General features: G+C 45.3%; 1 protein-coding gene across 1 annotated transcript in view; it reads left to right on the plus strand.

Moving 5' to 3' along the window:
- Window positions 1–22,401, plus strand: part of CARD11 (caspase recruitment domain family member 11) — a 687,245-nt gene that overhangs the window by 467,449 nt on the left and 197,395 nt on the right. Inside the window, exon 15 of the mRNA XM_075830023.1 lies at window positions 15,972–16,173. Within this exon, the coding sequence (XP_075686138.1) occupies window positions 15,972–16,173 (202 nt within the window). The remainder of the gene's footprint in view (window positions 1–15,971; window positions 16,174–22,401) is intronic.

Consider the following 22,401-nt stretch of genomic DNA (forward strand, 5'->3'; position numbering starts at 1 on the left):
TTGGACCATCTTGCTGTCCACAATCCTGGCCACCTCGAATTCCACCCCCTCAGGGGTGAGGACGGGAACAGGAGGTCTCCTCGAGGGAGCCAAGGACGGGGAGCAGCGTTTAAGGAGGGAGGCATGAAACACGTCGTGTATACGAAAAGACGGGGGTAACTCCAGCCGGAAGGAGACAGGATTGAGGACCTCAATGACCTTATATGGCCCAATAAACCGGGGAAAAAAACTTCTTGGACGGAACCTTGAGACGCAAGTTCCTAGACGACAACCACACCAGATCCCCGACCATAAACAGGGGGTTAGCAGAACGTTTTCTATCAGCCCGAGTTTTTTGTACGCTCTGGGACGCCTCTAGGTTCTTCTGAACCTGGGCCCAGACTGTGCACAGTTCCCGATGAACGATCTCTACCTCGGGATTGTTGGAACTACCAGGTGAAACGGAGGAGAACCGTGGATTAAACCCAAAATTACAGAAAAAGGGAGAGACCCCTGACGAGTTACTGACCCGGTTATTAAGGGAAAATTCGGCGAGGGGAATGAATGAGACCCAATCATATTGACAGTCAGAGACAAAACACCTTAAGTATTGTTCTAGAGATTGATTAGTCCTCTCCGTTTGACCATTGGTTTCAGGATGGAAGGCAGAGGAGAAGGACAGATCAATCCCCAACTTCATACAGAAGGCTCTCCAAAACAATGAAACAAATTGTACCCCTCTGTCCGAAACAATATTGACAGGGACCCCATGGAGACGCAGGATGTGTTTGACAAACAAGGTAGCCAACGTCTTGGCGTTGGGTAGTTTCTTGAGGGGCACAAAGTGGCACATCTTTCTGAAGCGGTCTACCACCACCCACACCACCGACTTGCCTTGGGATGGAGGCAAATCAGTGATAAAATCCATGGAGATATGTGTCCAAGGTCTCTGGGGAATGGGCAACGAACGCAGTAAGCCCGCTGGTCGGGACCTGGGAGTCTTGGACCTAGCACAAATCTCACAAGCGGCGACGTAGGCCTTAACGTCTTTAGGCAACCCAGGCCACCAATAATTTCTGGTAATGAGGTGTTTGGTACCCAGGATGCCTGGATGACCAGATAGTGCGGAGTCATGATTTTCCCTAAGTACCCTTAGCCGGAATTGCAGGGGAACAAACAGCTTGTTCTCAGGAAGGTTCCCGGGAGCTGAACCTTGATCAGCAGAAATTTCAGAGACTAAATCAGAATCGATCGAGGAAATGATTATACCTGGAGGCAAAATACAAGCAGGATCTTCCTCCGAAGGAGGGCTGGCCATGAAGCTACGCGACAGTGCGTCAGCCTTAATATTATTAGACCCAGCCCTATAGGTAACCAAAAAATTGAATCTGGTAAAAAATAACGCCCATCGAGCTTGTCTCGGGTTTAGCCTCTGGGCAGATTCTAGGAAAACCAGATTCTTGTGGTCGGTAAGGACCGTTACCTGGTGTCTAGCCTCCTCCAGGAAGTGGCGCCACTCTTCAAATGCCCATTTAATGGCTAAGAGTTCGCGGTTGCCAATATCATAGTTACTCTCAGTTGGCGAAAACTTCCTGGAGAAGTAGGCACAGGGGCGGAGATGGGTGAGGGACCTGGTACCCTGGGACAAGACAGCCCCCACTCCCACCTCAGATGCGTCAACTTCCACGATAAATGGCTCCATTTGGTTGGGCTGAACCAGCACCGGGGCCGAGATAAAGCACTTCTTAAGGACCTCAAAAGCCTGGACAACCTCAGGAGGCCAGTGGAGGAGATCAGCACCTTTGCGAGTGAGGTCCGTAAGAGGCTTAGCGATGACCGAGAAGTTAGCAATAAATCTCCTGTAATAATTAGCGAACCCCAAAAAACACTGTAACGCCTTCAGGGAGGCAGGTTGGACCCATTCCGCCACAGCCTGAACCTTGGCGGGGTCCATGCGGAATTCATGAGGAGTGAGGATTTGACCCAAAAATGGTATCTCCTGTACCCCAAACACACATTTTTCGGTTTTGGCAAACAGTTTGTTTTCCCGAAGGACCTGGAGCACCTTCCTGACATGCTCAATGTGGGAGGACCAGTCCTTGGGAAACACCAGTATGTCATCAAGGTACACTACAAGAAATATCCCCAGGTAATTTCTCAAAATCTCATTTATGAAATTCTGGAAGACCACAGGGGCATTACACAACCCAAAGGGCATGACGAGGTATTCGAAATGGCCTTCGGGCGTGTTAAACGCAGTCTTCCACTCATCCCCCTCTTTGATGCGAATAAGGTTATACGCCCCCCGTAGATCCAATTTAGAGAACCATTGGGCCCCCTGAACCTGATTAAAGAGATCAGGAATCAAAGGAAGGGGATACTGGTTCCTTACCGTGACCTTATTCAGGCTACGGTAGTGAATGCATGGCCTAAGACCACCATCCTTCTTCCCCACGAAGAAGAAGCCAGCACCTACCGGAGAAGAAGAGGGACGAATGTAACCCTTGGCCAGGGATTCCTGGATATACTCTCTCATGGCTTCACGTTCGGGACAAGAAAGATTAAATATCCTACCCTTAGGAAGCTTAGCTCCTGGTACCAATTCGATAGTGCAATCGTATTCTCTATGAGGAGGTAACACTTCGGAGGCCTCCCTAGAGAAAACATCAGCGAAGTCCTGAACAAACTCGGGTAGCGTATTCGCCTCCTCAGGGGGAGAAATAGAATTAACAGAAAAACATGACGTACAACATTCATTACCCCATTTGGTTAGCTCCCCAGTATTCCAGTCAAACGTGGGATTATGCAACTGCAACCAGGGAAGGCCTAGAACCAAATCGTACGATAATCACTGCATCAACAGTACAGAGCATTGCTCCAAATGCATGGAGCCAACAAGGAGTTCAAAAACAGGGGTATGCTGTGTAAAATAACCATTAGCAAGAGGAGTGGAGTCGATACCCACCACCGGGACAAGTTTAGGCAAATCAATCAGAGGCATAGCAAGAGACATAGCAAATTCCACAGACATAATATTAGTAGAGGACCCTGAATCCACGAAGGCACTGCCGGTAGCAGACCTACCACCAAAAGAGACCTGAAAGGGAAGCAAGATCTTAGTACGTTTCCTATTTACTGGAAATACCTGTGCGCCCAAGTGACCTCCCCGATGATCACTTAGGCGCGGAAGTTCTCTGGCTGCATTCTTATGCTTAGGACAGTTGTTCACTTGATGCTTGTCATCCCCACAGTAGAAGCAGAGACCATTCTTCCTGCGGAATTCTCTACGTTGTTGGGGGGACACGGAGGCCCCGAGTTGCATAGGTATCTCTGAGTCTTTCGGGGAGGAACGAAGCAACGGAACTTCGGGAGGCATCATGGGGGAGTCGGAGGAGAAAACACATAAACGTTCATGTTGTCGTTCCCTGAGACGTCGGTCAAGTCGTACCGCTAAAGCCATAGCCTGGTCTAGGGAGTCAGAAGAGGGATAGCTAACTAGCAGGTCTTTCAGGGCATTCGACAGACCCAACCTAAACTGGCACCTTAAGGCAGGGTCATTCCACCGAGAAGCTACGCACCACTTCCTAAAGTCAGAGCAATACTCTTCAACAGGTCTCTTACCCTGACGTAAGGTCACCAGCTGACTCTCGGCAAAGGCAGTCCTGTCAGTCTCGTCATAAATAAGTCCGAGAGCAGAAAAGAAACAATCAACGGAGGAAAGTTCAGGGGCGTCAGGAGCCAAGGAGAAGGCCCACTCTTGGGGCCCTTCCTGGAGCCGGGACATAATTATACCCACCCGCTGGCTCTCAGAACCTGAGGAATGAGGCTTTAAACGAAAGTAAAGCCTTCAACTCTCCCGAAAGGAGAGAAAAGCCCTCCGGTCCCCTGAGAACCGGTCGGGCAACTTGAGGTGGGGTTCAAGAGGTGAGGTGAGGGGAACTACCAAGGTAGCATCAGGCTGGTTGACCCTCTGAGCCAGGGCCTGGACCTGTAGGGAGAGACCCTGCATTTGCTGAGCCAGGGTCTCACGGGGGTCCATAGTGGTGTCAGGGACCAGGGTAGACTAGGTATGGGCTTGTTATTATGTAATGACCGGGGGGTAGGGAAACGGACAAGTGAGCCCTAATCTACCCGCCACTCTGTCCCTGCCTACTTGCAACGACCCGCCCTAGGCGACGGGGTACAACTGGGCGGCGGTCCCTGCACTCAGTAAGTGCACGACAAACACGACAAACATACAAGGGAATACAAGCAAGGGAAAGGGGCAGTTGCCCACGGCAACACCGTGAGCAACCAGAGTGGTGAACGAGCCGAGTCAAGCCAGGAGTGTGCGAGGTACCAAACGAAGAGCAGAAGAGTAGTCAGTAAGCCAGGGTCTGTATGGAGCAGGAACCAAATAGAAGGAGCTGTAGCTGGGCCAGGAAACCACACGAAAAAGAATAACAAGCAAGGAGGAACAGGAAATGCAGGTATAAATAGACAGAGGGCGGGAGCTAGCTGAGTCTGGCCAGGCTGCGATAGGCTCTCCCACTCCTAAGCCTGCCAGCCTGAGTGGTGGAAGCTGGAGTCAGTTTCAGGGATGTAGATTCAGGTGCTGACTGATTAATTAAGGGAGTTAACCCCGAAGCTGTGCCTGGCAGATCCTTTACATCAGTTTGGATATCTCCATTATCATTACATTGGATTTGTATATTCAGAAAATCTACTTGTTTTTTGTCACATTGACGTACCATGATCTGACAGGAATAAATATCTCTCCCACAGCCCCAGGAACAAATTGGCATATGAAGGCGCACATGCTACCCCCATCACCGTTCCTTGGAGCTGTAGGAAGAATGACCCATTAAATGTAAATACGTTTTGTGTCAAGACAAAATCCAATAGTATAATAAGTAACTGGACAAAATTCTCCTCAAGATTACTCATATCCAAAAAGAATTCGCTAGCTTTTACTCCATCGCTATGTCTGATGCTGGTGTAAAGCGATTCAACGTCGCACGTAACTAGCCATATGTCTGAGTCTAGATGGATACATTCTAATTTTTGTAAAAGGTCCGATGAGTCTCTGATATATGAGGGTAAGCCCTCTACCAACGGTTTAAGATGATAATCTAAAAATTTACAGATATTCTCTGTAAAATTATCGTGGCCAGAAATGATAGGTCTGCCCGGTGGATTCTTTATGTTTTTGTGAACTTTCGGTAAAAGGTACAGTGTTGCTACTACGGGCATTGGTACAATAAGTGCATCATATAGATTTTTGGTGATAATTCCATCATCCATCGCTTGTTTTAAAATTTTTGTCAGTTGTTCCCTGTAGGAGAGAATTGGATTGAATGTCAGTTTTTTATAACTATTTTTATCTCTTAGGGCCTGTTCACATCACCGTTCGGCTTCCGTTTGGCTTTCCGTTTATCTCTTCCGTCAGAGGAACAGACAAACGGAAAGTAGACGTTCCCTTTGTATTACCATTGATTTCAATGTAATTTATTAAAGTGTCCGTTGGCATCAGTTTGCTTCCGTTCCGTTAGGGATCCGTTTTTTGGACGGAAACAATAACACAGCCTGCAGCACTATTGTTTCCATCGATAAAACGGATCCCTAACGGAAATTACATTTCCGTTTTTGTTTTATCATTGAAGTCAATGGGCCAACGGAAGCAGACGGACGCAAACTGACGGCATTCTGTTATGCTTTCCGTTATGTTTAGAAATTGTTGCAACTTGCACAGTCTGCAAAAAACACAGACACTCCATTTTGAGCAGAGAAGTGCTCACTCTACCAATAAAAAAAAAGAAGGTATTTTGGGGTTTTATCATTGTTTTTAAGTTTAGATTTAAAATTTTACTCGCCTGTTCACATCAGCGTTGGCTTTCTGTTCCGGGGTTCCGTCTGAGTTTTCCGTCGGGTGAACCCCCGCAACGGAAAGTCAAACTGAAACCACAGCTTCCGTTTCAGTCACCATTCCGGCAGGTTTCCGTTTTAAAGACAGAATCAATAGCGCAGTCGACTATGCATTTGGCTGTTTTGGGGTGTATATGGGTATTGAAGCGGTCTGCTCTGTGGGCTCTCTATGCATTTGGTTGTTTTGGGGTGTATATGTGTATTGCAGCGGTCTGCTCTGTAAAGGTTCTCTATGCATTTGGCTGTTTTGGGGTGTATATGGCTATTGAAGCGGTCTGCTCTCTGGGCTCTCTATGCATTTGGCTATTTTGGAGTGTATATGGGTATTGTTTTGCTGTATTTAAAAAATTATGACTTTTTAAAGGACGATGCCAAAAGTTTTATATTGTCTTTGCTCAGCTCTGCGAACACATCATTTTGCAGAGCTGAGCATGTGCAGAAAAATTGAAACAAAAACAAGTAGTATCAACAATAACGGATCCGTTGTAAACGGATACGAACGGACGCAAACGAAATGTAAAGGATTCGTTTTACTGACGGATCCGTCATAACAGATCCGTCGAAAACACAAATGAGGGCTTCCGTTTGTTTCCGGTTTTAACAGGATTTCCGTTAAAGTTTAACGGATCCGTTAAAAACGGAAGCCGAACGGTGATGTGAACAGGCCCTTAACTGGTGATTTGCTTCATTTTCGTACATCACCCTAGGCCACACAGCAATATTTCCCCCCTTGTCAGCTGGCTTGTATATAACATCTTTAAGGGTTTTTAGTCTATAGAGGCTTTCCCTTCCATTTTTAGACAAGTTATCGTTAACCAAGGTTTTAGATATTCTTTCAAATTCTTTAGATACTGTTTTTACAAATGTGTCGATTGCGGGACATAGAAATAAAGGGGGAAATTTTTCCGATATTCTTTTTATATAGTCAGGAATTGTTCTTACCTGTGTCTCGTCTTGTTCCCCCATAAGTATCTCTAGGTCTCTTAGTGTGGTCTGTTCTTCAACAGTTTTAAAGATCTGATTCTCTTCTTTATAGTGACATCTTTTGAACATCAATGTTCTGGCGAACAGGTTCAGATCTTTTATTGCTGTAAAAGCATCAAATGGTGCAGTTGGTGAGAAAGTTAGACCTTTGCTCAGCACATTTATATCAATTACAGAGAATGTATGTTCTGATAAATGTATTACCTTGGGATTACGGTCCGATGATTTGCCCGGCCTATTGGTTCTCCTTTTGTTATAATCACTATTTTTGTTGTCAAACTTTCGTTTTGATATAGTTGGTCGTTGGTTTAACAGGAGGGGCTGTTGCACCATTTCTTCATTGTCACTTTGAAGTGACATGGAAGATATAGATGATGATCTACTTGTATCTCCCTTACGTTCTCTACTTCTCCAACGGTATACTTTTTGTTGAGATGCATCATTCTGATCTCTCAGGAGTTTTTTAGTGTTTGTACTTTGTACCTCCTTTTCCCAAACTTTAAATTGTTTGTCCAGATCTTGATTGAACAGTAGTAGGTTCTCTGGTGTGATTACCTCTTTTAGTGTAGCTTGATAAACCTCAATTTCACTGTCTATTGTTTCTAATATTCCTTTATTGAGGCCGATAAGTAATTCCATGAATTTTCTTGAACATAGGTTGCAAGCTTCTTCCCAATCAGAGATGAAGTTCTCGCTTTCTATAGGAAAAGAGGGGAATAATTGTATTCGCAATCCTCTCGGTATTAACCCTTTTTGTATATATTGTTCAAGGAAGGCTCTATTTCACCAGATTTTTGTCCATCTGTGGAATATATTTCTAAGCTTCTTTTGTATTTCTAAGCCATTTCTCTGATCATTGGTACTGATATCTGTGGATTCATTATTAAAAACCGATTCAATTTTATATCTTTTAAAACTGTTGAAGAACAGACCACACTAAGAGACCTAGAGATACTTGAGAGGATTTATCACGTGAAATGATGCATATGTATGCCCTATATATAGGTTCTATAATAAACGAAACGCCTGGAAATTAAAACGAGAAAGAGCATCAGCAATTTTATTGTCAATACCTGGAATATGATGAGCCCTGAACTGGATATTATGTTGTAAGCATCGCAGCACCATCCGGCGCAGCAGTATCACCACAGGGAGTGAAGCGGAGTTTAGATGATTAATAACATGCACGACACTCTCATTGTCGGACCAGAATAACACAGACGAGTTTGCCATTGTCCCACAGAACAATTCCACAGATACCATGATAGGGAACATTTCTAGGAGAGTTAGATTCGCACACCATCCTCTGGCACGTCAAACGTACGGCCAATGGGCTGCACACCATGCTGTACCAAAAAGAGCCCCAAATCCTTGGCTACCTGACTCATCTGTGAAGAGCTTAAAAGCAATGTTGGAAACAGTAGGCGACCTCCAACATGTGAGCCCATTATAATCCTGCAAGAATATAGACGAGACTCTCAAATCCGCTCTTATCCCAGATGTAATACGAACCAGGTGATGAGGTGAAGATACCCCTGCCGTAGCCATTGATAATCGGCGAGAGAAAATTCTACCCATCGGCATAACCCTGTGGCAAAAACTAGGAGACCCGACAACGATTGAATCTGCTTCAATTGCATCTTTTTAACCCAACAAGGCTGAAACTAACAGGGATTGTAATTTCTCTAATTTTTCCCCAGGCAAACGAAAAACCATGTTTAAGGAGTCAATTTCACCAAATCGACTAGACAAAAATTGTAAAGGAATTAAGTAGAAATTGGCAACTACGTGACACCTGGGGGCCAACAAAGAAAAAATTGTCTAAATAGTGCGGAACATACGCAGTGCCGGCTTGCTCCCGGAGAACATATTCAAGAAACGAACTAAACACTTTGAAATAAAAGCATAAAATTGAACAACCCATGGGAAGGCACATGTCATAGTAATATTGGCCCTCTAACCGGCAGCCGAATAAATGAAAGCAATCCTCATAAACCGGCAACAGCCAGAACGCTGACTCAATGTCAAATTTTGACATGTGTGCCCCGAGCCCAGAACGACAAACTAAATCGACAGCTCTATCAAACGAAACATAAGACACCGCTGCAATATCCTTGCTAATACCATAGTTAACCGAGCAACCTTTGGGGTATGACAAGTGGTGAATTAAACAAATTTTCCCCACTTATATTTTAGGAACCACACCGAGAGGTGAAACACGAAGATTAGGAAAAGGTAAAACAGAAAAAGGTCCCGCCTTGCGTCCTAAACTAACTTCTATCCTAACCTTGTCCTTTACAACAGACGGATACTCGCTAGCGGACTTTAAATTACATGAAAACTTCAGCGTAAGTCTGTAAAAAAAAGGTATGAAGAAAACAAACATAAAACCAGTACTAAGTAGGGCAGCTTCCCCCATCTTGGGTTACTGATCTAGCCACTGCCACATCGCGCTGACGCGTACTGGAGTCCTCGACCCTACTAAAGTTTTGTGGCCTAGCAGGGGGGGTGCACGAAGTGAGCAACGCACGGCAGCATGGCCACCCTCACAGTTGGAGCATTCATGCTTAAATTTGGATGATCCGTAAAACTTGCAATGCTTAGTGTTGAAGAGCCAGCAATAGCCAGACCGGCGCAGCACCGGGCCCCCAACTGCGGGACAGGAACCGGTAAAGGACCCGGAGGAGGGGACAGTGGGCTGAAAGGGATGCTGTGACATCATCATATGCAACCATACATCAGTTGCCTTAGTGTCCCAACCTATTTCCGGACGTTGCGACGTTTTCCGTCTAAATTCCTCATCATAACGCCACCATGCGGTGCCCCCGTGTGTTTTATGAACTCTGAAAATCGTGTCTAAGTACACAAATAGCTGAAACTATTTATCTGGGAACTTCTGAGAAACTACACACCCTAAGACCGCGAATGCCTTTAACCAGTTATTAAACATTCGAGCCACTTTCGGTTTAGATTGAACACCCTTCTCAAAACGCCACTCCTTCTCGATGGTCACCGAGTCCATCGATACCAGGGACCAAATATCCACATATTCGTTTTTACATATTTTATCCCTGGTGTCGTCAGACAAGTGAGAGCCGAGGTGGGCAATTCCACAAAAATACGTATCCCTAAATGCAGGCAGCACAGAAGTAGATGTAGAGGTAGAAGCCTCAACCAAAGACTTCGCCCCTACTGGTGCAGGTACATACTCGACCTGCGGTCTGGTGCTGCCCGTCAACAAAGATTTTAAAACAGACAGTGAATCAACGTCAGATGTATTATTGGTGTTCCATGCCCGATGGCAGTCATACTCTCCGGGTCCAGAAGTAGAGGCGGTATGGAGCATCGGTAGTAGAATAACCGGTGCCTCAGGTAACAATGTCGATGCAGCTGAGGCAGTTGGTACCACAGAACGATAAGACCCAATGGGCGTGCGGGCCCTACTTGACGAGGCATGGCCGCGTTCGGAAGTGCCACTGTTAGGGGAATGGCCATGAGATCATCTGGCCGAGACGTCCGAGGAACTACCGGAAGATGAAGTCGCCCTACGCCTGGTTTAGTGGCGACGAGAGCGTCGTGAACCGTGACGCCATAAGGAGCGCCTGTGCCGTGAATTGGATCTGTACTTAGCCGGCCCCTCGCGCGAGTGTGACGACCGAGATTCTGAGCGGTTGGTGGGAATCACGTACGCCGGGCCCAAATCTTTATGAATGAACACTGGCACGTTGACATCATTTGCTACCATAGTAGTAGTGGCAGGAGGAGCCTGTTCGGCGGGAACTAGATGCTCGCCACTGTCACATAGAGAAAACATGGTTCGTCCTCTAGGGGGGTGGGGATACATCGTGCCATGTATCCCTCCCCCTGAGGAACTTGCACGCTGCGGCCTGCAGCTGTAGATGTCGTTAAAGGTGCAGGTCTGCAGGTAGGGGAAGGGGGCGCCCCTGGGCAATTCCACAAAGCCTGCTGTATTGGAAGCCAGGCTTGCAGTGACACTACCCGCCACCAGGTGGGGCCTAGCTTGGCCCAGCCCTGTGGGAGCTGCGAGGCCAGGAGAAGGGGGAACATATTCAATAACAACAGCCTCTGTCCAGAGGCATGCTGATCCTTGCAGAGCCAGTGGGGGAGGGGTGGTAGCGGACAGGTAGGAATAGTTAACAGGCGCCACATGTCCCTGGGACATGGGGCGCTGACTCACATGTCCGGATGTGGACAGTCTCACAGGCGGCCGGGACTAACGTGCTGACCGCCGCACTGGGTGCACAGCGAGAGCCACAGAAGGAGAGGAAGCTGGGTGGCAGGTCTCGTCCAGCAGAGACTGCAGCCAGCCGGGGCCTTCGAGGAGCAGCGGACGACGAATTGATTCTTCCATGCTGTTTTCTTGCCGGCACGTAGTCCCACGAGATTACAGCCAAAAGAGGCCCAGGCGCGAGAATCCTTCCCTTATATCGCCTAGGAGGAAGAAGGGGGGTGAGTATATTGACCCCTCCCCTGGATGAAGAGGGGATTAAGTCAGCCAATAAGGGGAAGCCGTGTAAACCCTTGACTGGCTAGATCCAAGAACGGACACAATCCCTAGCAGGACTGACAATTATGTTAACCCCTTACGCACACAGTCAAAGACCCAGCGGTTATACACCTATGGGTCTACTATTGTATAGCAACAAGGGAGGTGTTGATATTGAAGCTACACGGTCATACTTAGAAAATTTACCCCTACCAATAGTTACTAGAGAAGCAAGGGATGTACTTGATGCTCCCTTAAATTTGGAAGAAATTAAACTAGCAATTCAATTACTGCCGAGTCATAAAGCACCTGGCGCTGACGGTATTGCGCCAGAGGGAGCTGACAGAATTGCACCAGGGATATATCAAAGGTACCAAGAAACCCTACTTCCATTTATGTTACAGGTTTTCAATGATTCACAGAAATTGGGTATTTTACCCAATCAGGCTATCATTAGTTTAATCTTGAAACAGGAGAAGGATCCATCATTAGTGGAATCATACAGGCCTATCCAGATTGGCCTCATGGATAAAAGGGACAATTTTGGTATTGAGCGGGGAATGAGACAGGGGTTCCCTCTATCACCGCTACTTTTTGCTATTTTTATCGAGCCTCTGGCTATTGCAGTCAGGGGTGACGATAGAATAATTGGATTTGGCCCGGGCGGCAGCAAGAATATAATATCCTTGTATGCGGATGACATAATTCTTTTTATGGATAACGTATCTATTTCTTACCCAGTTATTATAGAGATAATAAACAAGTTTGGTGGGTTTTCCGGTCTCATAATAAGGCCTCATGCACACTTCCATTATCGTTTTCACGGCCGTTTTTCACAGATCCGTGTGTCCGTGATTGGATCACTGTGCTTCCAGTGTGTACTCTGTGTACACTTCCATGTTTCAGTTTCCGAGTGGAATCTATTCCCATTCACACTATGTACACGAATTTGTGAGCACCGCACATGATATTCACTGTCCAGCGGTAGTCGGCTCCATCACACACAGACGGCACACGGATGCCTTCCATGTGCCTTCAGTTTTTTTGACGGACCAATTGACTTGTATGGGCCACACGGTCATGGAATCTCGGACAAAAGTAGGACATGCTCTACTTTTGTCGGAATGGACTGAAGTGTGCATGGCCCCATTGAAATGAATGGGTCAGGGTGCTAGCCGTCAAAAAAAGGCTAACACCCTGAAGGAAAAAACGGAAGTGGGCATGATGCCTAAATTGGGGAAAGACTTATTTGCTATCGCTAGATAACACAATCAATGAGGTTGGCAGTGGTACTGGAAGTATTACCCACTCTAACTATTTTAAATATCTGGGTATTGTTATTTCCCATAGGGCTGAGGAGTATTTGGACCTTAACCTTTCCCCTATCCTGTTATGGGTACGGGCAAGGTTGAAGAATTGGAGGAGATTACATTTTTCCCTGTTGGATCTGATTGGGTTAGTTAAAATTATTATATTGCTTAAAATCCTTTATAGTCTTATCAACTGTCCTGTAATAATTTCAAAAGCATGGTTTGGGTAACTTGACTCTATGATGGTAAACAAAACAGAATTAATTGTTCGATTCTACAGTTACCCAGGGAACAGGGGGGAATGAAATCACCCAATTTTTTTTTAAATATTTTTTTATCTTATCAAATTCAATATTTGGTTGACTGGAGAAATATTATTTTTAATATATACTTGGTCGATGTATAGTCAATGTATAGTCAAAGGGGAGATATGCCGATATTTATGAATTACTTGACTCTGGATCATTGCAGGATTGTGAGTTCTCAAGTGGTAGGATGTTGCACAAGCTTTGGGTAACACTTAAAGAGGCTCTGTCACCAGATTTTGCAACCCCTATCTGCTATTGCAGCAGATAGGCGCTGCAATGTAGATTACAGTAACGTTTTTATTTTAAAAAAACGAGCATTTTTGGCCAAGTTATGACCATTTTTGTAGTTATGCAAATGAGGCTTGCAAAAGTCCAAGTGGGTGTGTTTAAAAGTAAAAGTCCAAGTGGGCGTGTATTATGTGCGTACATCGGGGCGTTTTTAATACTTTTACTAGCTGGGCGCTCTGACGAGAAGTATCATCCACTTCTCTTCAGAACGCCCAGCTTCTGCCTGATCACTGCTGTGAAAGCCTCATTTACATAAATATAAAAATGGTCATAACTTGGCCAAAAATGCTCGTTTAAAAAAAAACAAAACGTTACTCTTATCTCCATTACAGCGCCGATCTGCTGCAATAGGAGATAGGGGTTGCAAAATCTGGTGACAGAGCCTCTTTAAGTGTTTAAGTGAGTGGTTAAAATGTTGTTGTTTTTTCCCCCTCTAACTATCTTCCATCTCGTAGCCCTCTTATGGGGTTGGGTTGAGGCTTAAGGGAAATATAATAAGAATTTTTATGTCTAAGGCTGGGTTCACACGACCTATTTTCAGGCGTAAACGAGGCGTATTATGCCTCGTTTTACGCCTGAAAATAGGGCTACAATACGTCGGCAAACATCTGCCCATTCATTTGAATGGGTTTGCCGACGTATTGTGCAGACGACCTGTAATTTACGCGTCGTCGTTTGACAGCTGTCAAACGACGACGCGGAAATGGACTGCCTCGGCGAAGAAGTGCAGGACACTTCTTTGCCACGTAATTTGAGCTGTTCTTCATTGAACTCAATGAAGCACAGCTCAAGATTTACGAGCGTCTCAGACGGCTCGTATATTACGAGGAGGAGCATTTACGTGTGAAACGAGGCAGCTGTTAACAGTCTGTCTTTTCACACGTAAATGCCTCTCATCGTGTGAATATACCCTTACTGTATCATGTGCAGATAATGTCTGAAAATTTGGTGCAGTATTCGTGGTTTTGCATATACAGCAGGATAAATATATACCTCTTCCATCTTTTGCGCTTATAGTAGACATGGTTTGAAATATGATATTGTACAAGTGGTTTTGTATTTACAGCAGGTATTTCTCTTTAAACTAAAAAGATTAATAAAAATAAAATAAAAATCACGGCCTAATTACACTAAATTCAGAAAAAACCCTGTGGAATTAAAATGCTCACTATACCCCTTGATAAATTCCCTGAGGGCTGTAGTTTCCCAAATGGGGTCACTTTTAGGAGATTTCCACTGTTTTGGTCCCTCAGGGGCTTTGCAAATGCAACATGGCACCTGAAAACTATTCCATCAAAACTTGAGCTTCAAAAGACAAATTGTGCTCCTTCTCTTCTGAGCCCTGCCGTGGGTCCAAACAGCAGTTTATTAGCACATACGTGGTATTGCCGTAATCAGGAGAAATTGGTTTTCAAATTTTGGGGTGCTGTTTCTCTTTTATACCTTGTAAAAATGATAATTTCTTAGTTTTATTGGAAAAAAATTAGATTTTCATTCCACTAAATTCAGCAAAAACCTGTGGGGTCAAAATGCTCACTATACACCTGTATAAATTCCTTGAGGGGAGTAGTTTGCCAAATGGTGTCTTTTTTGGGGTGTTACCACTGTTTTGGCCACACAAAACCTGACATGGTGTCTAAAATATATTCTAGTAAAAAGGAGGCACCAAAATCCCCTGTGTTACAGAAAAAAATAGATTTTTGAAAAAAAAAATAATAATTTATAAATTTCACCTGCACTTTGCTTTAATTAATGTGAAACACCTAAAAGGTTAAGTAACTTTCTAAATGCTGTTTTTAATACTTTGAGGAGTGCAGTTTTTAAAATTGGATGACTTATGGGGAATTTCTAATATATAAGGCCCTCAAAGTCGCTTCAGAACTGAACTGGTTCCTAAAAAAAAATAGGTTTTGCAAATTTTCTTTAGAATGTGAGAAATTGTTGCTAATGTTGTAAGCCTTGTAACGTCCTGGAAAAAAAAAAGGATGTTCAAAAAATGATGCCAACATAAAGTAGACATATGGAAAATGTTAACTAGTAACTATTTTGTGTGGTATTACTATCTGTTTTACAAGCAGATACATTAAAATTTAGAAAAATACAAATTTTGGTGTTTTTCCACAAATAAATACTGAATTTATCGACCAAATTTTTCCACTAACATAAAGTACAATATATCACGAGAAAACAATCTCAGAATCGTTAGAACAGGTAAAAGCATTCCAAAGTTATTACCACATAAAGTGACATGTTACATTTGAAAAAAATCTGCTGTGTTCACAAGGCCAAAACAGGTTGTGTCCTGAACTCCCCCTAAGACATATGGTGCATGCAGATTATTAGTACCGAGATGCGTAAATTTACATTTATCCACATTGAACCTTATTTGCCAAGTGGACGCCCAAATGCTCAGTTTGTCCATGTTGGCTTGTAATTTATGAACATCTTCCATAGACTGAACTATGCTACATAGCTTGGTGTCATCTGCAAAATTAGAAGGACATCTGTAGATATATTATTTGAGTATAAGTATATATATTTATAGATATATGTCAGGTTCATATCAATCCTGACCAGTCATACAAATAATAAAGTCACACTGTTTGTTTGAATAAAAGAGCAGTTAATTTTATTTTTTGGTTCATATTACTTTTCCTCATATCTAAACTAGAAATGTTTCTGTTGTTGCAGACCCTTCCGACCGTCTGTAACTTCAACAGGACGAATTAGGACCATTAATCACATGGTGTACAACGCAACAGTGGATGGTGATAATCTCATGATGGAAATCTCGTTAGTTGGGGGTAATGAAAGAGGTATTTTTATCAGCTCGGTAAAGCCAGGATCAGGAGCAGATAAAGCTTGTCTAAAAGAGGGACAGCAGCTTTTAAAGGTAAGCTCAGTATATCTTATACTTTATTATATAATTCTAGGCTTTGAAAAAAGGCTTAAAGACTACACAGTGTAGTAGAATGTCCACTGCAACATCAGAGCAGAATTTGGGGTTACTGCATTATTCCTTTACTTGTTACTTTTTTCTCATTTTGCAATAATGCAAATAGCTATAAAGTTCCCTATTGCCAAAATTTTATGCAATATATTATTTTAATTTTACTATTAAAAGTTAGCAGTTATCTTTAATGTGACTGTCCACCCTTGAATACCATTTTGTTTGAGCATCACATTTATATGAGCTTAAGGGGAGATTCACACGAGCGTTGCGTTTTTGCGCGCGCAAACAACGCGGCGTTTTGCGAGCGCAAAAACCATTTGACAGCTGCGTGTGTCATGCGTGTCTGATGCGCGGCTGCGTGATTTTCGCGCAGCCGGCATCATAGAGATGAGGCTTGTCGAATGCCGAACACAACAGCGAAAAACCTGTAAAAAAAAAAGATAAAGTTCCTACTTACCGAGAACTTCCCGGCCGTTGCCTTGGTGACGCGTCCTTGGTGACGCGTCCTTGGTGACGCGCCTCTCTTGACATCGGGCCCCACCTCCCTGGATGACGCGGCAGTCCAAGTTACCGCTGCAGCCTGTGATTGGCTGCAGCCTGTGCTTGGCCTGTGATTGGCTGGAGCTGTCACTTGAACTGAAGTGTCATCCCGGGAGGTCGGACTGCAGGAAGGAGACAGGAGTAATCGGTAAGTTAGAACATCGTTTTTTTACAGGTTCATGTATTTTGGGATCGCAAGTCACTGTCCATGGTGCTGAAACAGTTTAACTCTTTCAGCACCATGCACAGTGAATCTCTCCCGACGTCGCGGACCGGAAATTTTTTTGCCGGGTTCGGCCAAAACGAGTTTGGCCGAACCCGGTGAAGTTTGCCTCGGTTGTCGGGGTTCGCTCCTCGCAAAGACACTCCGTTTGGATGCTTGGAAACAGAAAAGCACGTGGTGCTTTTCTGTTTTCATTCATCCTTTTCACTGCTGTTGCGCGAATCACGCTCGTCCCACGGAAGTGCTTCCGTGTGGTGCGCGTGATTTTCACGCACCCATTGACTTCAATGGGTGCGTGATGCGCGAAATACGCAGAGTTATTGAACCTGTCGCGCTTTTTGCGCAGCAGACAAACGCTGCGCAAAAAGCACGGACTGTCTGTACTGCCCCATAGACTTGTATTGGTCCATGCGTGCCGCGTGAAAACCACGCAGCCCGCACGGACCGAATACACGCTCGTGTGAATCCCCCCTAATGGACATCCTGTTCCAAAATCCTGGGTGCTAATATACAGTTGGGTCCCTATTTGCAGCTATAACAGCTTCCACTCTTCTGGGAAGCCTTTCCATACGATTTTGGAGCCTGTTATGGGGAATTTGTGCCCATTCAGCCAAAATGTGTGAGGTCAGACACGGTTTTTGGACAGGAAGGTCTGGCTCACAATGGCCATTCTAATTTATCCCAAAGGTTTTCATAGGATTGAGTTCAGGGTTTTGTATTAAAATAAAAAAAAGTTAGTTTAGAAAGTTATCATCTAGCTAGTTTAGTATTAGGGTTAGTTAGTGTTACGGAACCATCAAAAAGCGTAGTTAGGTTTAGTGTCAGGGAATTTAGCATGAGGAATCCGTCACCGTAGTTAGTTTTAGCGTTAGGGATCCATCACTGTTGTTAGGCTTAGTGTCAGGGAAGCTCAAAATAATCTAGTTAGGTTTAGTATCAGGTACCCGTCACCGTAGTTAGGCTTAGTGTCAGGGAAACTCGGAATAATCTAGCTAGATTTAACATCAGGGAAGCTCGGAACAATATAGTTAGGTTTAGTGTCAGGGAATCGTCGCTGGGAAGTCCACTCATTCTATAAAAAAAAAATGTTTTGGGTAGCATCCTATTGCCTTTATTTTGTTCTTTTCAAGTTTTCTAAAGGCTTTTTTTTTTGCTGTAAACTCGTGTCTAAGCACACAATTTACACAAGTCGCACATAAATAATAAAATATGTCCCAAAGGTAATTTTCTGCTGAAGAGGCCTATATGTTTCTTGCCTCCGAGACATACTCGTCGGATGGTGAGACTCTTTTATTTGTCAACCTCCTCATCTAGTGATGAGGAGGAGGGACCCCCTAGGAGACGTCCAAGGACCACCACCACAGTTGAAACCCCTGAGAGAAGTGACCCTGTCGCAGTTGAAACCCCCGAGCGAAGTGACCCCATATGGCCCCCCACATCAGGCAATTTTGAGCACCAAATCCCCGAATATATGGGCAGTCCGGGGATCAAATTTAACACGGCAGGGCTCAGTGAGATGAACTTTTTCAAGTTCTTTTTCACTGACGTCTTTATAGAGCTTATGGTCTCCCAGACAAATTTATATGCCCAACAGTATATTAATAAGAACCCCACATCATTTTATGCCCAATCCCACAGGCGGACCCCTGTAGACGCAGCAGAGTTGGGCAAGTTCTGGGGACTTCACTTGAACATGGGGCATCTGAAAAAGCCATACATTAGGACCTACTGGAGCACATACATCTTATACCACACCCCTATGCACTGCATTGCCATGTCCAGGATGCGTTATGAGGCAATACTTCACTTCTTACATTTCACTGCTAAAAAGCAGTGCCCACCCCGAGATTACCCCAGTTTTGACCGTTTGTATTAACTGAGACCCCTATTAGACCATTTCAGTGCCCGGTTTGCCCAAGCATACGCCCCTGAGAAGTGTATTTCGATTGATGAGTCCCTGGTACATTTTAAAGGGAGGCTTCAATTCCGCCAGTACCTGCCGAGTAAGAGGGTAAGGTATGGCGTGAAGATCTATAAGCTGTGCGAGTGCATCAGGGTAGGTATATGAAGGGAAGGACACCAGTATTCAGCCCCCAGAATGCCCCCCTTACTTGGAGTTAACACAAAAATTGTGTGGGATTTGGTGCACCCACTGATGGACCAGGGATACCACCTCTACCCAGATAATTTTTATACCAGCCTCCCACTCTTCAAATGCTTTGTTTCAGAAGTATTGTGGCATGCGGCACTGCTAGAAAAAACCTGAGAGGCGTCCTGAAGACTCTGCTTGGGCAAACACTCAGAAGGGGTGAGAGCAGGGCACAATCCAGCAGCAACATATTGTGTGTCAAGTACAGGGACAAGCGAGATGTCCATGTATTTACAATACATGGCCCCACCAGTACCCATGTACCAGTACGAGGTACCAGTACAGCGACCACCAAACCAGATTACATACTGGACTATAATAGGTACATGGGAGGGGTGGACTTGTCAGATCAAGTCCTGAAGCCCTACAGCACCATGAGGAAATCGAGGGTGTGGTATAAGAAGCTGGCCGTGCACATCATACAGATGGCATTGTGCAATGCGTACGTGCGACATCAATGTGCAGGCCAGAGGGGAACTTTTCTGGAATTTCAAGAGGTGGTTATCAAAAACCTAATCTTTAGGGATCAGGAAGTGGGGGCACCCACTACTTCTGGAAGCGGGGCCACGCGCATGGTACCAGGTCAACACTTTCCAGGAGAAGTTCTCCAAACTGGCAAGAAGGGAAGGAATCAAAAGAGGTGCAGAGTCTGCTCAAAGAGGGGGATAAGGAAGGACACAATATACCAATGTGACACATGTCCCGAAAAGCCAGGGCTCTGTATAAAAGTGTTTTTTAAAGTTTATCACACATCCCTTAATTTTTAATTTACCCCAGTTTTATTTACCCTGATGCACTCTGCACAGTTTACCCCCTCATCTTTCCCTTCTGAGCCCTGCCACGTGCCCAGGAAGCAGATAACAGCCACATATAGAGTATTTCCATACCCAGGAGAACCCACATTAGAATTTATGGGGTGTATATCTCTGGTGGCACATGCTCGGAACAATATATTGGACACTAAATTGGCATATATATATATATATATATATATATACACAGTGTATGTATATCTCATGACCTATGTTCCCTCAAAGTCTACACAGACCCCCCTATAGATGGTGCCACACAGACCCCCTGTAGATAGTGCCACACAGAACCCCCTGTAGCGCTGCACATCAATTTCCCCCCTTGTATATAGCGCTACACAGCCCCCATCCTCCCCTTTTATATAGTGCTACACAGCCCCCCTCTCCCCTTGCATATAGCGCTACACAGCCCCCTCCTCCCCTTGTATATAGCTCTACACAGCCCCCCTCCTCCCTTTGTATATAGCGCTACACAGCCCCCCTTGAATATAGCACTACACAGCCCCCCTTCTCTGCTTGTGTATAGCGCTACACAGCCCCCTCTCCTCTTGTATATAGTGCTACACAGCCCCCCTCTCCCCTTGTATATAGCGCTACACAGCCCTCCTCCCCCTGTATATAGTGCTACACAGCCCCCCTCCTCCACTTGTATATAGTGCTACACAACCCCCCTCCCCTTATATATAGTGCTATACAGCCCCCTCCTCCCCTTGTATATAGTGCTACACAGCCCCCATCCCTGTATATAGTGCTACACAGCCCCCCTCCTCCCCTTATATATAGCGCTACACAGCCCCCCTCCCCTGTATATAATGCCACACAGTTCCTTAAAAAAAAATATAAGATTTTGCTTACCTTGCCCCGTTCATTGCCTTGAGCTACACTGCCTCTCTGGCGGGACTCATATGCAGACCGGCGTGATGATGTGACGTCATCACCCCGGCCTGCGCGACTCCCAGCACCTTAAAGGCTGCAGGCCTAACGTGACCTGCAGCCTATAGTATTCACTTGCATGTGCGTCCGGAGGACGCACATACAAGGGAATGTGGCTGTCGCTAGCACCGGTGCTCCTCCCTCCGGTGCTAGCGACGCCACTGCATCCGCCCGCCACCCGTGACAGTGCGCGGGCTTTAAAGTTTAGTGAGCGGGGGTATCGTAGAAGGTGCGGCCGCGCAGCCGCGCACCTTATCGAGAACACTGCTCATGACCCTTGTAGATTATGTGTTCTTTATATATTATGTGGGGGCAGCGGGATGTGGGGGCGTAATTATGGTCAATCTCCATTTTTATCTCAACAGGGTTTATAAGCCCTGGGAGTTAATTGACTTATTTTTATACCCCCCTCCTTCCTATAGTTATATGTATGGGGACATAGTCTCCTTTACTGATTTGATATTGCTAGACCGAGGGGGATGCTACTGGGGTGTGATATCATCTTTCTTGATTCCATTGTGTTCACTCCCTTAATAGTGGAAACTACCACCTTTTTGATTTGGTTCTATAAGCCACGTATGCGTCTGAAGCTCCTGTCGAGCCCTGATGTTTACTGCTGTTTAGTGTTAATGTTTGATGTCCTGCACTATATAATACTCCTTTATAGCGTTGACATGAAATATATATGTCACCTTTTTGTAGGGACCCTAGCACTTAGCTATTTTGAGATAGGTGGGCTGCTCTTCCTGCAATGGTATTGTTTACTCTATGGCATCTCTTAAAACATTGATGTAATGACAGGGATAGGGAAACAGACAAGTGAGCCCTAATCTACCCGCCACTCAGTCCCTGCCTACTTGCAACGACCCGCCCTAGGCGATGGGGGACAACTGGGCGACGGTCCCTACACTCAATAAGTGCACGGACAGACAACCAGACAAGGAAACACAGAACAAAGGGAAACGGGGCAGTTGCCCACGGCAACACCGTGAGCAACAAGAGTAGTGAACGAGCCGAGTCAAACCAGGAGTGTACGAGGTACCAAACGCAGAGCAGGAGAGTAGTGAACAAGCCGAGTCAAACCAGGAGTGTACGAGGTACCAAACGCTGAGCAGAAGAGTAGTCAGTAAGCCAGGGTCAATACGAAGCAGGGACAAGTAGTTCAAGAAGCTGCAGCAGGGCCAGGAAACCAACAGAGAAGAATCACAAGCAAGGAGGAACAGGAAAGGCAGGTAGAAATAGACAGAGGGCGGGAGCTAGCTCCGTCTGGCCAGGCTGTGATAGGCTCTCCCACTCCTAAGCCTGCCATCCTGAGTGGTGGAAGATGGAGTCAGTCTCACAGACATAGAAGCAGGTGCCGACTGATTACCTATGGGCGTGGATACAGAAGCTGTGCCTGGCATATCCTTAACAGTATCCCCCCTTTTATGAGGGGCCACCGGACCCTTTCTAAATGGACCTGGTTTATTGGGGAAACTAAGGTGGAACCTCCTGACCAATACCCCAGCGTGAAC

The sequence above is a fragment of the Rhinoderma darwinii genome, chromosome 6, assembly GCF_050947455.1.
Source record: "Rhinoderma darwinii isolate aRhiDar2 chromosome 6, aRhiDar2.hap1, whole genome shotgun sequence".
NCBI classification, from domain to species: Eukaryota; Metazoa; Chordata; class Amphibia; order Anura; family Rhinodermatidae; genus Rhinoderma; species Rhinoderma darwinii.